Raw genomic sequence first — 19,858 nt, 5'->3', positions numbered from 1 at the left:
TCCCAAAAAGAGGAAACCAAAGATGCCTAGCAGTACACACATCACATGAATTAAGTTATTGCTATTTGCAATTGTTCAATTTGATAATAATCTAATAATTGTTCATTTATGATACACCTTGTTGTACCTGTGATTGTTGATCAAACTATAATTGTTCAGAATGTGTAGTTTTACTAGTTTACTAGCTAATAAAAAACTTGTAATCGTTCAAACATGTGCAAGTGTAAAATAATTAAATGTTGTATATAAAAATATTTATATTTTACCATTATATTATGCATTTATATTATTTTACGAACAAATCTAAATTAACATATACAAATATATTTTGTTGTATTTTGTATATTTGGCACGGAGATTTGATGTAGTGACAATTTTGCGACGTGATTACGTCATTTAGCAACTTTCAGCAACAAATCGACCTTCCTTTAGCAACTTCCCCTGAAAATTAATTGGTAACAACTCCAGGAAAAGTTGCATACATTAAAACATTTGCATAATGATAAAATATAAAACACAACAAAACAGAAAAGACCAACAAGTTACCAGTTACATGAACAAAGCGAAAAGCTTTTAGTCACCCAGAAACTTAAGGCCACAGATAAGCATTGCAGCTTTAAAAACAATTTAAAGTTGTTTGAAATTTACACAATTTAAAAATGAAATCCTAACAAGCCCTCAATAGGTCAAATTGCACATCATGATGCTATATGAAACTTCTGTAGTACATAAATACAGCATCTATTGCTTGACATCTCTCAAAATACAGCGAACGTCTCTTGTACCTCCTGGGAAATTAAGTCACTACACCACAAAGCCTGAAAATCTTACTAAGCAAGTGGACTTTCCATGGGAAAGAAACTTGGCAAGTCTATAAGGAAGCAGCAGTATAGATTCCTTGATACATTCGGGCCTCTTTAAAGGAGAGACCATCCTGCTTTGACATTGATTGGCTGGAACTTTAACATGCAGCAGAAGTGTGTGACCTATGTTGGCCTTGGTTGTATTGGCAAATGGATGACTGAAATATCCTAGTTTTACCTAATCCTCCATTTCAGAGCTTTGGCACTGAGGTTCTGATATCACAAAGATGTGAGGAAAGAAGGTCAGCCTGAGTGAGATGCTTACAGAAATTTCTAGATTGCAAAGAAGCTTTTGACCTTTGCTTAAAAGGAAAAAAAATTAAAAATGTAGGGATTGATGCTACCTCCAAAGCCAAAGAGTCATTGTTTCTGAGAAGAGGCAGGGTCCCGTCTTTGGAACGAAGGCACGCTTTGAGCATAAGAAAAATACCTTTTAAACCGAATATAATTCAAAGATAACAACATGACTACCACCAGGTCATAAGTGTTGGCACTCTCATTATAGGACAGTTTGATATCCAAGTGCCATTTATGAAGTTATATATATTCTCATTATAGTGATGTCTGCATGTATTTTATGAACCATTTTATTTGGTTGACTAAAGCTGAAGTCAACTTTTGATTGATACAGCTATGAAAAACATCATTCATAAGCCATAACAATCAAATAGTCATACTGAATGAAAATGCTATTATGAAAATGACCAGGAGGTCTGAAACGTATGCAAGTTCAATCTGAATGAATTTTTTTCTCACAAAGGACGTCGACCAAAGTTGTAATCACTTTTGCTTTTGTGAGTGCAGCTCACATACTGTACTAAATATTCATGGCACTCAGCATGTGTGTTCTTCTGCTTTGGTTGTCGTATGATTGCAGGTCCAGGCTTCACTATATGTTTGTGATTTCACGGATCCATTCCCGCAGTTTGGTGACACGCGTGTAGACGCCAGGCTTGTTCCGCTGAGCGCAGCCTTCTCCCCAGCTCACTATGCCAGCCTGGAACCATTTGCCTACATCGGAACGACACACAAGAGGACCACCGGAGTCTCCCTGTGGAAGCCAAAAGAAAGAAACTTTTAAACGTCATTCCACATTTTCCAAAACTCGATGAAATGCATGGACACTACACATATTTGATCACCGTATTTAAAAGTTGCCTGTTGATCTATTCTAGAGAATGTTTTTTAATGCCTCACTGAATGTTTATTTGATTTTTATTGTATATTGTGATTATTTATTTTAGCGTTAATGTGGAATTATTTTGTATTTATTTTTCCCGGGTTTTTTTTATTGTGTGTATTGATGCTTTGGCAATATTGTATATAAAACAATCATGCCAATAAAGTGCTTAAAATTGAAAGAGGAGATGAAGTGATGATTATGTATATGAAAAACTCAGTGAAAAATAGAAAGGAAAAAAGGTGTGTGTGAAGCAATTGCAAACGTTTTAATTATTATTGTAACCACTTATTTATTATTTTGTACCTCTAATTTAAGCTGCTTATTTACTGTGTCATTTCATTCCATTACTATTATTCCTGAATGATTTGTTTTGTGTGTAATACAATTCGGCTCTTAATTACTTTGCCAATATTGCAATGTAAACAGACGTGGCAATAAAGCATATTTGAATTGGGAGGTGAGAGGAGAGAGAGAAGAAGACAAAACAGCTAAGCGAATGAAAGAATATTACAGAGGGTGAGAAAGATGGAGCAAAGTACAAAGACTTATAGAAAATCTATGAGCTCCTACAGCAGGAGAGGAATATAGAAAGGAGTCACAAGACCAGGACCGGAACCTGTGCGAGAGAATAGCGCACGAAGAAGATTACTCCCAGAATAAGAGAGACGCACAGAGCGTTCAGAAGAGGAAAGCAAGATGAATAACAAGTGAAATAGAAGTAGAAATTATGGAAATCAGCTCATTTAAATATCAGGGAACAAGGTAGAATAATTAATCTTCTCCACTACGAGGCTGTACACACACACTGCTGGAAGACAACAACATTAGCTGAACACTTTGACGGCATTATGCTCATGTCATATCTGTACTGTAGGTGTTTCTGAATGAATAGAACAGGACAAAAAATATACTTATCCCTGCTGGGCTTGACAATGCATCTAAATGGCTATTAAACCACCTTGAATTAATTAACATTCAATAAATGTGTAATTTTGCATGTGTTGTAGATTTCAGATTTTCAATTTACAACTGGGGTGTAGGCATTATGATTTTGAGTATGTAAATGCCCATTTAAAAAAAATAGTAGTATAACAGCCCAACATGTACAGTTGTTTGGCAAATTTTCATTGTTGAAATGCGGTTGAAAGACTAATTTTAATAGGAATCTGCACAATCTACAATTTCGCCTGAGAGCGAAAGATTTCCCTACGCAGATTTCGCATCAAGTTCAAGTTGGTCCATGTTGACCAACAAACAGAAAGCTACTTGGTTTGAAAATGTCTATGTGAGCACTGCAAAATTCCATGTAAAAATTTCATACATTGTTACACGATTGACGATTTTTTTTTTTTTACATTAAAGGGGTTATATGATGCGATTTCAATTTTTCCTTTCTCTTTGGAGTGTTACAAGCTGTTGGTGCATAAAGAAGATCTGTAAAGTTGCAACGACTAAAGTCTCAAATCCAAAGAGATATTCTTTATAAAAGTTAAGAGTCAACCATGCCTACCTAAAACGGCTCGTTCTAACAAAATGTAAATACATTGTAAATATAAATAACAAAACGAAATTAAATTTATTTTAAAACAAGCCCCAAATAAAATAAACATAAATAAAATAAATCTCTTCATACAAACAAAATACGGCTTTGTCTGTGCTCTTTCCATTTAAAATGAGAGGCAACCACTGCATTTTAATCATGATCCAAACAAAGATGCTGCATAGATGCAACATGAGCAGTTTTTAATCTAAACTAGATTGTATAATTTCGAAAATTTTAAACGAAAACTGAACTGACTGAGCGCTGCATTTATGAACTTTAATATGCATTATACCATTGAAAGATGAAAAGAAAAAAATACTATCTAAACTTTTCTAAAGACAGTAAGTTCCCCTCAGACATACATTCATATAAACTCAAATCGCGATTTGTTTAGCATCTCAACTGATTTGAATCGTCACATATTTTAATCGATTTTCAACCGGCTCGCGGTTAATCGTTACATCCCTAGTCATTATAATCCGTAATTATGTCCCCACTGGATGCAACAAATGCTTTGTTTATAATGTGTTTTAATGTTTTTGTCTCGTCGCTCCGGCCGGGAGACGGCATTACAGTATGGTAAGGGGCATAACATTTCCGTCAAATGCATGAGGTATTCAGCCAATCACAATGCACTGGATAGCTGGCCAATCAGAGCACACCGCGCTTTTCAGAACGATGAGCTTTGTAAAAATCGACGTGTTTCAGAAAGGCGAGGCATAGAGGAGAAACAATAATGTACAGTATGTGAAAAATAATGTGTTAAACCTTAAACCAAATACACAAAATAATGTTCTTTTTAGCAACATCATATGACCCCTTTAAATTTCGCCAGAATTTCACTAATGTAAACACACAATATTATTCTTATATGCAATTTGGTCAATGTGCAGTGTTTTGTATGTGCAAAAGAGATGACTTTTATTATTATTTTGATGATTATTATTATAATTATTCACAATATTTTAATAAAATACTAAGAATTGACCTGACAGTCCAAACTCAAGTCACTGCGCAAAAAATAAATAAATAAATAAATTAGAAACATATCTTATTTATTCCTACATATATTGCAAGTGGTCCAGAACAAAGTGAAAATATCAGATTCCGTGTGTTTTCGTTTAAAAAAAAACAAAAAAAAAGATAGGAATAGTTTTACCTGACAAGCGTCCACACCTCCGGTGAGGTAGCCGCTACACAGCATTCTAGAGGTCACCTGACCTTCGGTCACCATGTTGCATACTGTATCATTAATCACCTTTACTTCTGCTTTCTGCAGGATTTGTGCAACGATTCCTACAACACATAAATAAAACATTAATTCTATGAGAGTATCTCTACTTACTTCCACAAAATCGTAGAACAAAAGTTGTGTTAAAAGTGACATTGAGACATGGAATTGATAAATGTCAAACTTGTGAGGCAAAATTCCAAAGGTTTCTCATAGAAAAAGGAACTCTAAATGCAAAGGGCAGCCCTCAGGCACACAAGCTGTCTCACCTCCCTCTCGGAGTGTGCCCCAGCCTGTAACAAAGCAGGAACTGCCAGCCGAGAAGACGTGGGTCGACGCCGGAAGGCAGATGGGATGCACAGTGTTGGTGAAGTTCAATGGATTGCTCAGTTCCAGCAGTGAGATGTCATAATCGTAGGTCATTGAGTCGTAGTTTGGGTGGGTGATAATGCTTTTCAAAGTGCGCTTCTGAACAGAGCTGTCCTGGATGTTCTGCTCCCGCAGACCACTGTACGTCAGCCAGTTGGATGTTATTTTGTAGCTGTTGACAATGGACACAGTGTTGTGGAGGTTAGTTGTTTAAATCAGATGTTTTGAAAAGTCAACATGAAATGGTGTTTAAAATCATTATAAATCTGTAATTTGACAGAAAATCTGAGGAAATGTGAATAACCACACTTTACAATTGTTTTTAAATTCACTGAAACACCAAAAGCTTGTGGAAACACACTGGAAAGCTTATTATCTTCAAATGATTTTACAATAAAGACACTAGGTGGATGTTACAACTAAAATGTTAAACCAATAATCTGATAATTGTATTTGCTTATATAATATCTAATTTGAGGATGTTGGAAGAGACAATCTACACAATGTTGTTTTGAAAGGTCAATATGAAATGGCATTCAAATACATTTTAAATCTGTAATTTGACAGTAAATTTGAGGAAATGCAAACTTTTACACTAATCAACACACTGCCGATGATGCAGCAACGTCTGGATGTTACAATTGTTAACCGAAAACACCAAAAAGCTTGTAAAAACACACCGGGAAACTTATTATCTTCAAATGCCGTTGTGACGAAAAGGTTATACCAATAATCTGATGATTGCATTTGCTTATATAATGCATAATTTGAAGCTGTTGGAAGAGACAATGGAAGCTGTTTTGGAGTTTAGTTGTTTTGAACGCTGTAATTTGACAAGAAATCAGAAGATTCAATGATAAAAAGTATGGGCAGGATTGTAAAACGCTGTGTGTATAGGACATCTATATGAAGAGGGACTGAAAAATAAGAGGGCTTGGCGATTTCAGACGAATTACAAAGATTAAAAACACAAAACATGTGTGCACTGATGTATCACTCATATCACAATGATACCAGAAATGTTTATTAAGAAAGCAAATGGGGTCAATTTTGATTTCATGCTGAAACCATAGCACAGGAGAGCAGATTATTTTTCAATTCAGCTTTAGCATTTCAGTCTCAGAAACATGTTAGAATAATTCATCAAGGCCAAGTATTGCATGTCTTGTGCTCCACCTGCTGGCCAATGAAAATAAACACAAGCCCAGGCTTTGATACAACACAGAGCGCAGATGTTGGATGGTGTTTGAGCACAAAGCGAATGGAGAAAGATACTTAGTAAATGTCTAATTTATGTCTGTGATAAATTACCATTAACTACAGCTAAATTAAGCAGAGAAAAATAAAATACAGCACTAACACTAACAGCCGTACAGAGATGCAATAAACGGACTCACTCTGAATCAGGCTGGATGAAGCAGTGGGCAGCGGACAGCAGCCATTTGTTGGAGATGATTGAGGCGCCGCAAACGTTTCCGCTGGTCTTAAAATGTAGACTGACCTGCCATGGCCATTCACCCACATCTGCGTTCTGCCCACCCACAATACGGTTGTGCTTGTATGGCCGGACTCCACAGTCTGAAACCAAATTGTAAGAACGGTTCAAACACAAAGACTTCAAGGAAGACAACGGAAGGGATAGCATTGGTATGCTGAGATGAGAGGTGATGGGGGTCTTGAACATGACCAGCAGGGATAAGATCAGAGAGGTGACTGCAAAACTGTTTGCACTGAAAGATGGCGAGTTTCTTGTAACATCTGCTCTGACTCACAGGACCATCGGCCTTCAGCGGGACTAAAGCAGAATCATAACAAGATAGATAGATATATGGAGGAATGAACCGTGCTGGCTGATAAAAACACAATGAGGATGGAAAAAGAAACTAGCAACCCTGAGGACTACAACAGAAGAATAATGTCATGTAAGGATTCATAAAAAAATATATAATGGCTTTGAGCTTGAATGTGAATTCTTTACACTAATTACCACATTGTTGATGATGCAGCAACATCTGGAAATTACAATTGCTTTTAAATTCATTGAAACACCAAAAGCTTGTGAAACTGGGAAGCTCATTATCTTCAAATGATTATACAATAAAGACACTAGAGGTGGGCGGTATGACAACGTTCATACTGATAATTGTATTTGCATATATAATTATAATGATGTTACATATTATAAATCTATATTACCTTCAAATTAAAACTAACTACAATTATAACAAATGGATTTTAGCAATTCATTTGGTTTCACAAAAGAGTTTGTCTGAAAGAAATTGTACTGTGCATCTCAAATAATTATTAATAAAAAGTTTTTTCTTTGATATAATCAATTGCTGTCCCTTTAAATTAGTAAATTTAAGACAAATGTGTTGTTAAGGGATACATCTTTGGTGGGCTATAATCAACTGGCAATGCATTTTTATTAAACCGTGAATTAAATACTTTACAAAGGTACTTCATCTGAAGTACATTCATAACAAATTAATGATAAATCTGGCATCAGTGCAGCTTCACATTATGTAACACTTGAGCGGAAAATAAAACAGCTCCAAACAGCAAATCAAATATAATAAGAGATACTTCTAACTCCTAATTATGATTAGATAAATCACATTGCAGATCATTGTAAAACAAGTGAAATACCCAACTGAGCACTACAATTAAATTATATATTTAGGCAATATCACATGATCAACAGTGCTGTTGTTCTGAACACCAGCACAGCTTCGTATTCATAAAAAAATCTTAATATTGTGCACCACATGGCCAGTTACTATGCAACACAGACTATAAAAGCAAAAATACAATCAAAAATGTGACTTACCACATCCCTGTTCATCCGAACCATCTGAGCAGTCCTTTTCGCGATCACACTCTGCGTTCACTTTGTTTATACACTGCTTGTTTTCACATTTGAAGGAGAAATCATTGCAGACACCAGCCGCTAAGAGAGGAAGAGATTATAGATAAAGTAAAACTTGAGGGTAAATGAGCGTAATACAACATCAAGAGCAGCTTCTTTTCATCACCAAAGACCTACGCCTTGTTCATGGCAATACATGCGTATTGATCAGGCCTATTGATTTTGGGATAGGTCACTTATCTCTGCTGAATGATACAAAAACAATGAACAACTTTTGGGATAGAAAGAGTGGGCGGTAAAGAAGTTTACATAGTAGAATAAAGTAAAAATTGTGATTTCACTACCATTTCCGCACAAGTGTTGAAATTATTGCACACAAGTGTCTATTTTGCATATTAAAAGCAGGCTAATTATCATATTAATTAATGGTACTCAACATGCAGTGGGAGATATTAATATATGTCAGTTTAAGAACTGCAGAAGTGGAGAAACACTTCTCAGAAGCCAGCAGAAAATGTTTAAAATGATCACAATTCAAATACAGCTGACTGATTAAAGTTACATTTAAAACATCCACAAACATTCAAAACCTCTAAATATTTTAATTCACCTTTTCAGTGACTGGCTATTTACTGTGACAACAAACTTTCCATTTTTACCTAACTTTAACTTTTTGACATTAGAGACCCTAAACTACAGACACGTAGGATAGTCTCACTACAAATAAACATCCAGCCCAGCAATAGAAAGCACTGTAATATTTTGAATATTTTATGATTTTGTGAATAACTCAGGGCCTGCATATGTTAATTTCACAACGAAAAGGGCATATGTGTGCAAAGAAAATAAAGTCTATTTTTAGGACCATTAATTTTTCTATTGTAACAATATTCTCATTATAAGTTAGCCCATTCTCCACTCATATCTAAATAAAAGTTAATCCAATTTTGAGTCATCAAATTTTTTTATCACTTTTTTACATATATAAATTAGAATTATGTTGACTAGAATTATATACTGCCTATATTTTACATTTAGTCTTTCGAATGAGACGTTAAACCGAGGTCCCGACTCTCTGTGGTCATTAAAAATCCCATGGCACTTCTCGTAAAGAGTAGGGGTGTAACCCCGGTGTCCTGGCCAAATTGCCCCCCTGGCCTTTGTCAATCATGGCCTCCTAATAATCCCCAACCACTTGATTGGCTCTATGACTCTCTCCTCTCCACCTGTAGCTGGTGTGTGGTGAGTGCACTGGCGCCGCTGTCCTGTGGCTGCCGTCGCATCATCCAAGTGGATGCTGCACACTGGTGGTGGTTGAGGAGAGACCCCCCCCCCATGATTGTAAAGCGCTTTGGGTGTACAACAATACACAATAAAGTGCTATATAAATGCATCATTCATTCATTCATGTATTGACTAATTCAGTTCCCTTTCAGTCGGTCACTCCGAGTCACGTTGGTGACCGACGAACTGGGATCTCGCTTAGAGAGACCAATCCACTTCGAGTGTAAACTAAATGAGCCAATGCACACTGGCATGCGATGATTGCATCCAGCTGCCGCTGATCACAGCGTGAGCATAAAAAGGCAGTCGGTGCAATGCATACCAGCTTTTCGCTTCGGAGCCGAGCGACAACATCATTCTGCTCCTACCAAACTGCTTCGTGTGTGACGAGTCTAGCGTGCTCTTGGGAGCTTTTTTGTGTTGGCAGAAGGTGCTTCAGCGGTGGTCATTCCTGTGTCGAGTGGGTTGCGCACTTCAGGCTGCACTACCCCCTGTCGTGCTGCAAACGGCCGTTTCCCCTGTGCATCTCAGCACGTAAAAGAGCATTTCCCTAAAAGAGCCAATTTCTCTAAAAGAGTACAATAAGTGTCTTTGTAAAGACGACGGATCATCTTTTTAAAGATGCCGTTTCACCGGTACATTTCTGGATGCGGTCGTTACCTGGCGCCGGTTGACGATCACGATAGCTGCCTCACATGTCTGGGCATTAAACACGCTGAGGTGGCATTCACGGATGAGTCATGTTCCCATTGCAGGAAGATGACCATCTCGGAGCTGTGGGCCAGGGTCCGTTTCCTACAGGGGGGCGGAGCTCCATTGCTTCTGCCGTGATCTAGTGTTCGTCCTAGCGGCAGCCAGGCGTGGACTACTTCGGGCAGTAGCAGAAGGTTAAATCCTCCTCTATACCCTCTTGGGACTTGTCTCTAGTGCTCAAAGCACTACAGCAGGGCCCATTTGAGTCTTTGCAGTCAGTCGAGCTAAAGTTTCTTTCAATGAAAATTCTGCTCCTGCTTGCACTGGCCTCCATCAAGAGGGTAGGGGACCTGCATGCATTTTTGGTCGACGATTCCTGCCTAGAGTTTGGGCCTGCTGACTCCCAGGTAATTCTGGGGCCCCGGCCCGGCTATGTGCCCAAAGTTCCCACTACTCCCTTCAGGGATCAGGTGGTGAGCCTGCAATCGCTGCCCCGGAGGAGGCAGACCCAGCCCTAGCTTTGCTCTGTCCCGTCCGAGCCTCGAGATGCTACATAGACCGGACACAAAGCTTCAGGACCTCAGACCTGCTCTTTGTCTGTTACGGTGGCCGGCAGAATGGGAATGCCATCTCTCTAAGCAGAGGATGGCCCACTGGATTGTGGATGCCATCACCCTGGCTTATCAGGCACAAGGTTCCATGAGAACCGGTAGAGGGCTGGGTTCCATATGTAGAGGCCTATGTGGTTCCCATATGTGTAAAGTCCACGATATAGCCTCAGAGCCCGTGTTTCCCTGGCAGACTTCTGCCATTTCCATGAGGGTTACAATCACCTCTAATCTTCCGTATGCACCTAAACAAATGCCATATGTGTAATTGCTTCCGAAACCTCCTTCGGGAAGGATGGGGCTTCCGTAACGCCAAGTAGAATGGGTACGTTTTAATGCCATATGTGTAATTGCTTCCGAAACCTCCTTCGGGAATGATGGGGCTTCTGCAACGTTCCTGTTCCAAGTGGAACGGGTACGTTTTCCCAGTGTTATCCAATCTCACTGAGTGGGTAGTGCTATGACAACAGTGACTGGTCTTCTTGTTGCGAGCCCCGGCCTACACCACAAAGGGGCGCAGGCGGCTCGCACAGGACACTGGAAGGGGCAGCATCCATGGCGCTTTGGTAGGGATCCCAATTGGTCTGTCACCAACATAACTCGGAATGACCAACTGAAAGGGAACGTCTCGTTACGTATGTGTTGCACCGGCTGCCTTTTTATGTTTATGCTCACGCTGTGGTCAGTGGCAGCTGGATGCAATCATCGCATGCCAATGTGCATTGGCTCGTTTAGTTTACACTCTAACTGGATTGGTCTCTCTAAGCGAGATCCCAATCCGTCAGTCACCGACATGACGTCTCCGTTCCCTCCTTCAGGGAACGATACGTAACAGAGACGTTTTGTATCCTGTTGCATTTTCTCCACTTTTTCCTTACATTGGACCAGCTTCATTTTATTTTGACAAAACAGAAGTTAGTTTGTTGCTAGTAAATAGGTATATTCAACACACATAAGCTTACAAAACTAACTCGATTAACCTGGTGATCTATGGAAAAGCAGATCTGTGGTCAGTAAGTCAAAGTTAAATCCACTCACCTGCTATATTTTATGTGTTGTATTATATTTTCTCAATTTTTTTTTTATATTTTAGTTTTGCTTTGCTTTGAGGTGGCGCCTATGATGCCATGACAAAACAGAAGTTAGTTTGTTGCTAGTAAATAGGTATATTCAACACACATAAGCTTACAAAACTAACTAGATTAACCTGGTGATCTATGGAAAAGCAGATCTGTGGTCAGTAAGTCAAAGTTAAATCCACTCACCTGCTATACAGGAAACCTCATCACTGCCATCAGCACAATCATTTTTCCCATCGCATATACATTCTTGTGGGATGCAGGCACCGTCCCCGCACCTTTCCTCAGCTCTGCCACAATCTAGAAGGAACACCAAAACAAAACCTTGTCAAGTGTCCTTCAGTGGCAAAAATCAAAGTGGCTTTTTAAAGTATGTCACAATGAAGCAAGTCTTAAATATGTTGAAGTTCTCCGGGAAAATGTCACAGTTCAAAGTAAGTTCATTTTAAGTTAGTTTATTTGAATCCCAGTTTAAACAGCTGGTCATGTGACCTCATTGAGGTCCCTCTTTGTGGAGATAAAACACCTGCACTGTATTGTCTGTCAGTGCTTAGTGTATCCTTAATTGTATTTTGTTTCATTTGAATTAACTTCCTGAAAGGTAAATGCTGATATAAATAAATATATGTCCATTAAAACGTAATAGGAGAAACTCACCGCAATGTTCCTCATCACTATTGTCACCACAGTCATTCACTCTGTCACACACAAAGTACTGAGGCCTACACAGGCCATTACTGCAAGTGAACTGTTCCTTATCACAGCCTGAAACACAAAACACATTGAACTAAATAATGTCAACATAAAATTTATGTTAACCTATTTTTGTCAATTATTAGTACCATGTAAACACTCATCAAAAGGTCATTTCAGTTTATTTAAGTTTACTGGTTACTTTTTAGGCAGCAAACAGAATGCTAAATTATAATGCAAATCTGAAGTTAAGGAAGTAGAATTTACACTTGATTTTGAATTAACCATAAACAAACTATTTCCAGAAACATTAGATGATCTAAAGAACTGATGTTTGTAATACCACCTATAGTGTAAAACATTTCATTATGTTCAATACATAATAACATTCATTTTATAAACCAAAAACACCTAGAATGCTCTAATTTACGTACATGACGAATAATACATGTAATATATAATATTTAATATAATACATAAATTTAGAATTATTTTAAATTCTACAATTTTAGTGTTAATGTATTTATTAAGTTCTGTACATCTAAAAACAATGAGTACAATTGTAAAATCACCAGTAAAACTGCCAGTATTGAACTTAAATTTACATTACATTTAGTCATTTAGCAGACGCTTTTATCTAAAGCGACTTACAAATGAGGACATTCAAAGCAATCAGAATCAACAAAAGAGCAATGATATGCAAGTGCTATAACAAGTCTCAGTTAATTTAACACAGTGCATGTAGCAAGGGTTTTTAAAATAATATAATAAATAAAAAGAAAACAGATGGAATAGAAAAAGAATAGAGCAAGCGAGTGTTAGAGGTCTTTTTTGCTTTTGTTAATTGTATAATAAATGAAAAGAAAACAGAATACAAAAAGATTAGAAAGCAAGTGTGTGTGTTTTTTTTTTAAGAAAACGAGCAGCAAATTAATAGAGTGCAAGTCTAAAAGGGACAAGTGTTTTTTTTAAGAATAGAATTAGAATAGAGAGTGCTAGAGTTAGAGGGTCAAATAAAGATGGAAGAGATTTTTAGCCGATTCTTGAAGAATGGCTATGGACTAAGGTCATTCCACCAGGAGGGAACATCTAATTTAAAAGTCCGTAAAAGTGATTTTGTGCTTCTTTGGGATGGCACAATAAAGCGACGTTCACTTGCAGAACGCAAGCTTCTAGAGGGCACATAAGTCTGAAGTAATGAAATTAGGTAAAGGGGTGCAGAGCCAGTGGTGGTTTTGTAGGCAAACATCAATGCCTTGAATTGTATGCGAGCAGCTATTGGTAGCCAGTGCAAATTGACAAACAGAGGTGTGACGTGCATTCTTTTTGGCTCATTAAAAATTAATTGTAAAGATTTGATAGAACTGGCTGGAAGACCTGCCAAGAGAGCATTACAATGGTCCAGCCTGGACAGAACAAGAGCTTGAACAAGGAGTTGTGAAGCATGTTCCAAAAGAAAGGGCCTAATCTTCTTGATGTTGCATAAAGCAAATCTGCAGGACCGGACAGTTTTAGCAATGTGGTCTGAGAAAGTAAGCTGATCATCAATCATAACTCCAAGGTGTCTGGCTGTTTTTGAATGAGTTATGGTTGATGTGTCTAACTGGATGGTGAAATTGTGATGAAACGATGGGTTTGCTGGAACCACAAGCAGTTCTGTCTTGACAAGGTTGAGTTGAAGGTGATGGTCCTTCATCCAGCAAGAAATGTCTGTTAGACAAGCTGAGATGCGAGCAGCTATCGTCGGATCATCAGGATGGAATGAGAGGTAGAGTTGAGTGTCATCAGCATAGCAGTGGTATGAAAAGCCATGTTTCTGAATGACAGAACCTAATGATGCCATGTAGACAGAGAAGAGAAGTGGTCCAAGAACTGAGCCCTGAGGCACCCCAGTAGTTAGATGTTGCGACTTGGACATCTCACCTCTCTAAGATACTTTGAAGGACCTATCTGACAGGTAAGACTCAAACCACTAGAGTGCGGTTCCTGAGATGCCCTTTGCCAATAGGGTTGACAGGAGGATCTGGTGGTTAACCGTGTCAAAAGCAGCGGACAGATCCAGCAAGATAAGTATTGAAGATTTGGAATCCGCTCTTGCAAGTCTTAGGGCTTCAACAACTGAGAGCAAGGCAGTCTCGGTTGAATGTCCACTTCCGAAGCCAGACTGGTTGCTGTCAAGGAGGTTGTTCTGTGTGAGAAAGGCAGAGACTTGGTTGAACACAGCTCATTCAAGTGTTTTTGCAATGAAAGGAAGAAGGGAAACTGGTCTGTAGTTCTCTAAAAGAGATGGGTTAAGGGTGGGTTTCTAAAGTAGTGGGGTTAAATTAAATGAAAATTAATTAAATGAAAATTAAATTAAAATAAATTAACATCAACATTTATTCCTCCCTGTTCGATCAGTTTAAGAAAACCACTATATATATATAAAATTTAATTATTGATGTATTTTTTATTAATTTGGACTGAATTTTATATACCCCTGAATAGTGTTTGAACTGCAATTCTGTAAATTCATCTTCCTGTCATTCCACATCAGTATCCTGCTGGACAGGGGTAATTCAATTCAAAGGTTTAAATTAAATTTAGCAAAATCCTGACAGGGATGAGACTTACTGCAGCTTTTCTCATCACTCATGTCTTCGCAGTCATTCCACCCATCACAGTGTTGCTCTTTTTTGATGCAGTAGCCTGAGGTGCACGCGAACTGACCAGGGCAAGCTGGAGATGAAATTCATGAGGGTAAAAACAGGAAGACGGCCAGCACTCAACACAAAGGAGAAGTGAAAGAGTTCTAATGATAGAATAATGTGATCTGTTGGTTTTAAATGGTCCAAGATCAAAATTTCATCACTGCATTTGGCTGGCCATATTGAAACACTGGGCTTACGTACGGTTTACAGGGTCAAAGGCGGTGTAAATTATCCTGAATCCCTTATCAGTGTAGGATTCATCTGAATGGAACTTCACTTCCAAGGAATTGGTGGTGCTAGAAAGAACAAGTCTATGTCTCTCTCCACAATACCTTCAAAAATGGAGGAAGGAAAGAAGTGTTAATACAACAAAGGCTAAGAAAACCAAAAATGAATTGGCAACAGACTACTGCAGATGGTTTTCAGCTAAATTAACATTAAATTTATTTATTGGGCCTTTTGCCATTTTGTTTCATAGACTGTCATCAAGCTGACAAGAAACAATGAGGGAAATCTTTCTGGCTGGCATGGCAGGACAGATGACAGAACTTACTTTTTACCCAGCACCTCTACGTAGTCTTTGTGACAGCTGCTATGGTCCACCCCCGGCTCTTTCACACGGAACATATTGAACTCAATCTTTATCCTTCTGCCAGCAGGAACCTGCAGAACCCACATGATGGTGTTCAGGGTTATTTTCAAAAAGGCATAACTCAATGATAAAAGAGCATAATGATACAATTGAAACACTTTGTTAATCAAGAAGAGTAATTCATTCAAATATGAAAATGTTGTCTTCATTTATTCACCATTATATTGTTCTGAGTCTAACACCTTATTATTTTCTTTCTTTTGTGAAACACAAAATGAGATGTTAAGCAGAATGCCTGCTCTACATTAATGTAGCCTACACCACTTATGATCTGCATTTCAAGAAAAACATGCAACCAAAATGAGTTATAAGCTGAAACAAATCTTGCAATTTGCCAGATCTCTCAAATCTCACTCACACTTGCTCAGTTCAAAAATGGCACCTTTAGACAAATATTTACTTTCATAAAATGCATACACTACTGTTCTAAACTTTAAGATGTTTTTGGGGGGAAAAAGTATATTATGGTATAAGTATATTATATCAGCTAGACTTATTTTTATAAAAAATACAGTAAAACAGTAATATTGTAAACTATTATTATAATTTAAAATAAATGTTTTCTATTTTAATATTTAAAAATGTAATTTATTCCTGTAATGGCAAAGTTTAATTTTCAGCATCATTACTCCAGTCTTCAGTGTAACATGATTCTAATCAAATCATTCTAATTTGATTCGTTTGCTGTGAAAATCAATGTTGAAAATAGCTGTGCTGTTTACATTTTTCTTTTTTAGAAACACTGATCAACAGTGATCAAATTAACGCATCCTTACTGGTAAAATGCATTAATTAAAAAAAAATACATTATACCCAACATCTCCTTTTGTGTTTCATGGAAGAAAATAATAAAAGAAAGAACAGATATTACAGAGTTCTCTCTATTGGTAAATAAAGAAAAGTGAAACAGTCCTGTGGGGCTTACATTGATGTTCCAGTTGCAGTCCAACAAAGGAGGATAGAAACTAGGAAAATTAGGAGAGGTGAAGTTTCCTGTGGGAGCAGTCAGAGATTCTCCACAGCTCCCAGCTAGAAATTAGTATGAGGGGGAAATGAATGGAAAACAGATATTATGACATGGAACACTTCCTAGTCCAATTCAACATTCTTTTTCAAGTTTCAAGGCAGACATTGCAAGTGTCTACAAAGACTTATGACTTTATAGAATATTAAAGCATTTGTACAGAATTATCAATGACTTTACCAGCAATAGTGGGAACGGCAGTGTAAACCGCTCTGAATCCTGGTCTCTGGGCCACATCTGTGATTAGGTTGACAAGCATGATGTTACCAGAAGAAACTACCTCAAGAGGATTTGTAGGAGGTCGAAGTCCACACTGTCTGTGATGGAAAGATTCAAGAGTGTTAGAACTGTAGCAACTGTATATAAATGAAATAGCTTGATGGGAAAATTGATTGGACGAAAATCTGTGTAGGTTGTATTATTGGTATGTTTGTTCCTAAAGTGCCTTTTGTCAATGTTTAAGTATATAAGCCTGTAGATGAACTCCTAAAAGATCTGGACTAAAAACTGGATTTTTGGGTCTCTTTAAGATCATAAATTCAGTCAAGGATGTCCAAACTTTGACTGGTAGTGAAACTACATGTCAAAGAAAAAGTCACAATGGTATATCGAGTTAAGAAGCCTCAAGACAGATACACACAAAGAGATCGAGAAAGGTACCTGGGGCGTAACAACATTATTAAGAACTGTATGGCTGTGATGCACAGAAACGCTGTGTCACCTTGGAAACGGGGGAAAGAGGCTGACTGGTGGTTATGCTCAGAGCACACTGTCTTCCAAGATACAGCAAATCAGCAAATTTAGCAGTTTTCATAAAAATATTAAGCAGCATAACCATTTCTAGCTTTGATAATAATGTTTCTTGAGCAGCAAATCAGCATATTAGAATAATCTCTGAAGGATCGTGTGACACTGAAGACTAGAGTAATGATGCTGAAAATTCAGCTTTAAATCACAAGAATAAATTACAATATATTAAAATATACATTTGTATTATATATTCCAATAATATTTCACAATATTACTGTTTTTACTGTAATTTTTACTGCAAATAAATTGCAGACTTGGTGAGCATAAGGTAAAAAAAAAAAAAAATGATTGGTTGAACGCAGAAATTAAAGCACATGCTAATCTGAAGTCCCTAAAAGTGTTTTTTTTTTATTAAAAAAAAGGAAACAAATGCTTTATATTGCTCAAACTAGGAAAAGGTTTGTATCGTATTCAATTGATACTGACAGAGCACAATTGGTTTTTAACCATTCCTTTAAAAATTACTGTATGTCATGGTAAAACCTAAATGACACAAAGGTGTGAAAGTGGCATGTACTCACTTTGTGATAGCATACGTGCTGTCAGGACTGAGAGAGTCATAGATGGCCACATAGTCATTGGCACAGTCATCCTCTATGTGGAAGGTCCTGAACTTGACAATGATGGCATAGCCGTTAGGAGCGCGGATCTGCCACTGGCATCGGGAGTGAATTGGGAATCTCTTAGGGTGTTCAGGAGATGTAAATTCTTTGTTGGTGGTTTCAGCTATGAGACTGTAAAAGCATTTCTCTGATAACAGAAATAGGAAAAGTAGAAATAGCTGATCTTATTGCATTCTGGTAAATAAACTAGCTCAAGTACTCAACAGATACATCAGATGATAACTGCTGTGCAGCAAGTATGAGAAGCACTAAAGATCCTTAGCGTCCTCAAAGTGGTTGAATCGAGTGATAACAAGTGGCTTCTTGGATGGACAAGAGGTCACTCAAACACCTTAAAGTCTGCATGAACCAAAACTGTGACTGGATTTTCTTCCCTACTGTGACATTACAGTGTGACATGGTTTATCGAATGAGAAAAAGAAGAGGACGAGACTTGATTTTGTACATCAGGAACTGACTGGATTGTAAGAAAGTGAGTGCTGCAAACTAAACTAAGGCATATTTAAATCAATCACTGTGTATGTCCCAAACAGACCACAAAATAACACCCAAAACATCACCATAACCACAGAATTAAAAATTAAATGTTTTGAAATAATTAATTTGCTGTTGATTATTGTTGTCACTTTTTAAGTACTCCAGCCCATCTTTAACTTCAAATCTCACTTCAGCAGCTCTAACAAAATTGAAACAGGTTTTTATGTAAACATTATTACAAGAAAATGTACTTCTGCTTTTTTTTCTTCTCCACTGGAGAGACCATTAAATGGACCTTGAAGTCAAAATGAAATGAATTTTTAATATTTTTTTTAATATACCATTATTGACATAACCTTAAAGATTAATGCTAAAACAATATTACATTAAACATTAAGCTTTGTGGTTTGTGAGTTGTAAATAGCAAATTAAATAATAAAATAATAATAAATAAATAAATACATTTTCAAAATTAATAAATAAATACATTCATTTATTTAACAGTTTTGTTTGTTTACCTGCACATCATGTGACCAGTAACCCAGACAACCGTAAATATGCTAAGGTCTTGTTAAATTTTTTAAATATTAACTCTCAGGGGGTACTTATTTAATATTTTAGGTCAATGTGCTTGGCTGACAAACATTTTGGGAATCCCTGGTCTCAAATAAGGAACGCCTACAAATCAAGTTACTTCATTTTTATGCAAGATTACAAGCCAAACATTTAATTCAAGAAAAACGGGTCTATTTTGCTTTCATGTTGACTCTAAAGCCATAAGAAACCTCCATGCACTTGCAGTTTAACGCACATCATTTAGAAATTTGTACAAAGGTGCTGTTGAAGAGCTGTACATTTGCTCTCTGTGGTTGAAAAACAGGTTTTTGAGATCCCTGTGCTGTTGTGCACAGCAAGGTAAGTGGAAGGGAAAGCGAGCGAGAGATGGAGGCGGGCAGGCATTTTTCAGTGAGTGACAGGAGAGAGCACGACAACCCAGGTGGAAAATTACAGTGCAGCGGTGACTGAAATGGGACACACTTTACTCACTGGATCTGGGGTCCCTGGCCATCCGAGGGTCTGTGGCTGCAGAGAGAGAGAGAGAGAGAGAGAGAGAGAGAGAGAGAGAGAGAGAGAGAGAGAGAGAGAGAGAGAGTCAGAGCAAAGATG

General features: G+C 37.5%; 1 protein-coding gene across 2 annotated transcripts in view; it reads right to left on the bottom strand.

Annotated features, from left to right (window-relative positions):
• Positions 1-1,436: 1,436 nt before the first annotated feature.
• Positions 1,437-19,858, bottom strand: part of LOC107582215 (suppressor of tumorigenicity 14 protein homolog) — a 36,834-nt gene continuing 18,412 nt past the window's right edge. For both annotated transcript variants that reach the window (XM_016267961.1, XM_016267962.1), the window contains exons 6-19: positions 19,739-19,774; positions 18,113-18,341; positions 16,962-17,098; positions 16,683-16,786; positions 15,659-15,768; positions 15,307-15,437; positions 15,029-15,133; positions 12,380-12,487; positions 11,909-12,022; positions 8,020-8,139; positions 6,587-6,767; positions 5,090-5,361; positions 4,749-4,885; positions 1,437-1,914 (exon numbers count right to left, since the gene is read on the bottom strand). In XM_016267961.1, coding sequence (XP_016123447.1) covers positions 1,753-1,914; positions 4,749-4,885; positions 5,090-5,361; positions 6,587-6,767; positions 8,020-8,139; positions 11,909-12,022; positions 12,380-12,487; positions 15,029-15,133; positions 15,307-15,437; positions 15,659-15,768; positions 16,683-16,786; positions 16,962-17,098; positions 18,113-18,341; positions 19,739-19,774 — 1,946 coding nt within the window. In that variant the 3' untranslated portion in view covers positions 1,437-1,752. The remainder of the gene's footprint in view (positions 1,915-4,748; positions 4,886-5,089; positions 5,362-6,586; positions 6,768-8,019; positions 8,140-11,908; positions 12,023-12,379; positions 12,488-15,028; positions 15,134-15,306; positions 15,438-15,658; positions 15,769-16,682; positions 16,787-16,961; positions 17,099-18,112; positions 18,342-19,738; positions 19,775-19,858) is intronic.

The sequence above is a fragment of the Sinocyclocheilus grahami genome, unplaced genomic scaffold (assembly GCF_001515645.1).
Source record: "Sinocyclocheilus grahami isolate Dianchi unplaced genomic scaffold, SAMN03320097.WGS_v1.1 scaffold42.1, whole genome shotgun sequence".
Lineage (NCBI taxonomy): Eukaryota > Metazoa > Chordata > Actinopteri > Cypriniformes > Cyprinidae > Sinocyclocheilus > Sinocyclocheilus grahami.
The sequence above is the reverse complement of the archived record's forward strand: the minus strand, read 5'-3'. Positions and strand labels throughout refer to the sequence as shown.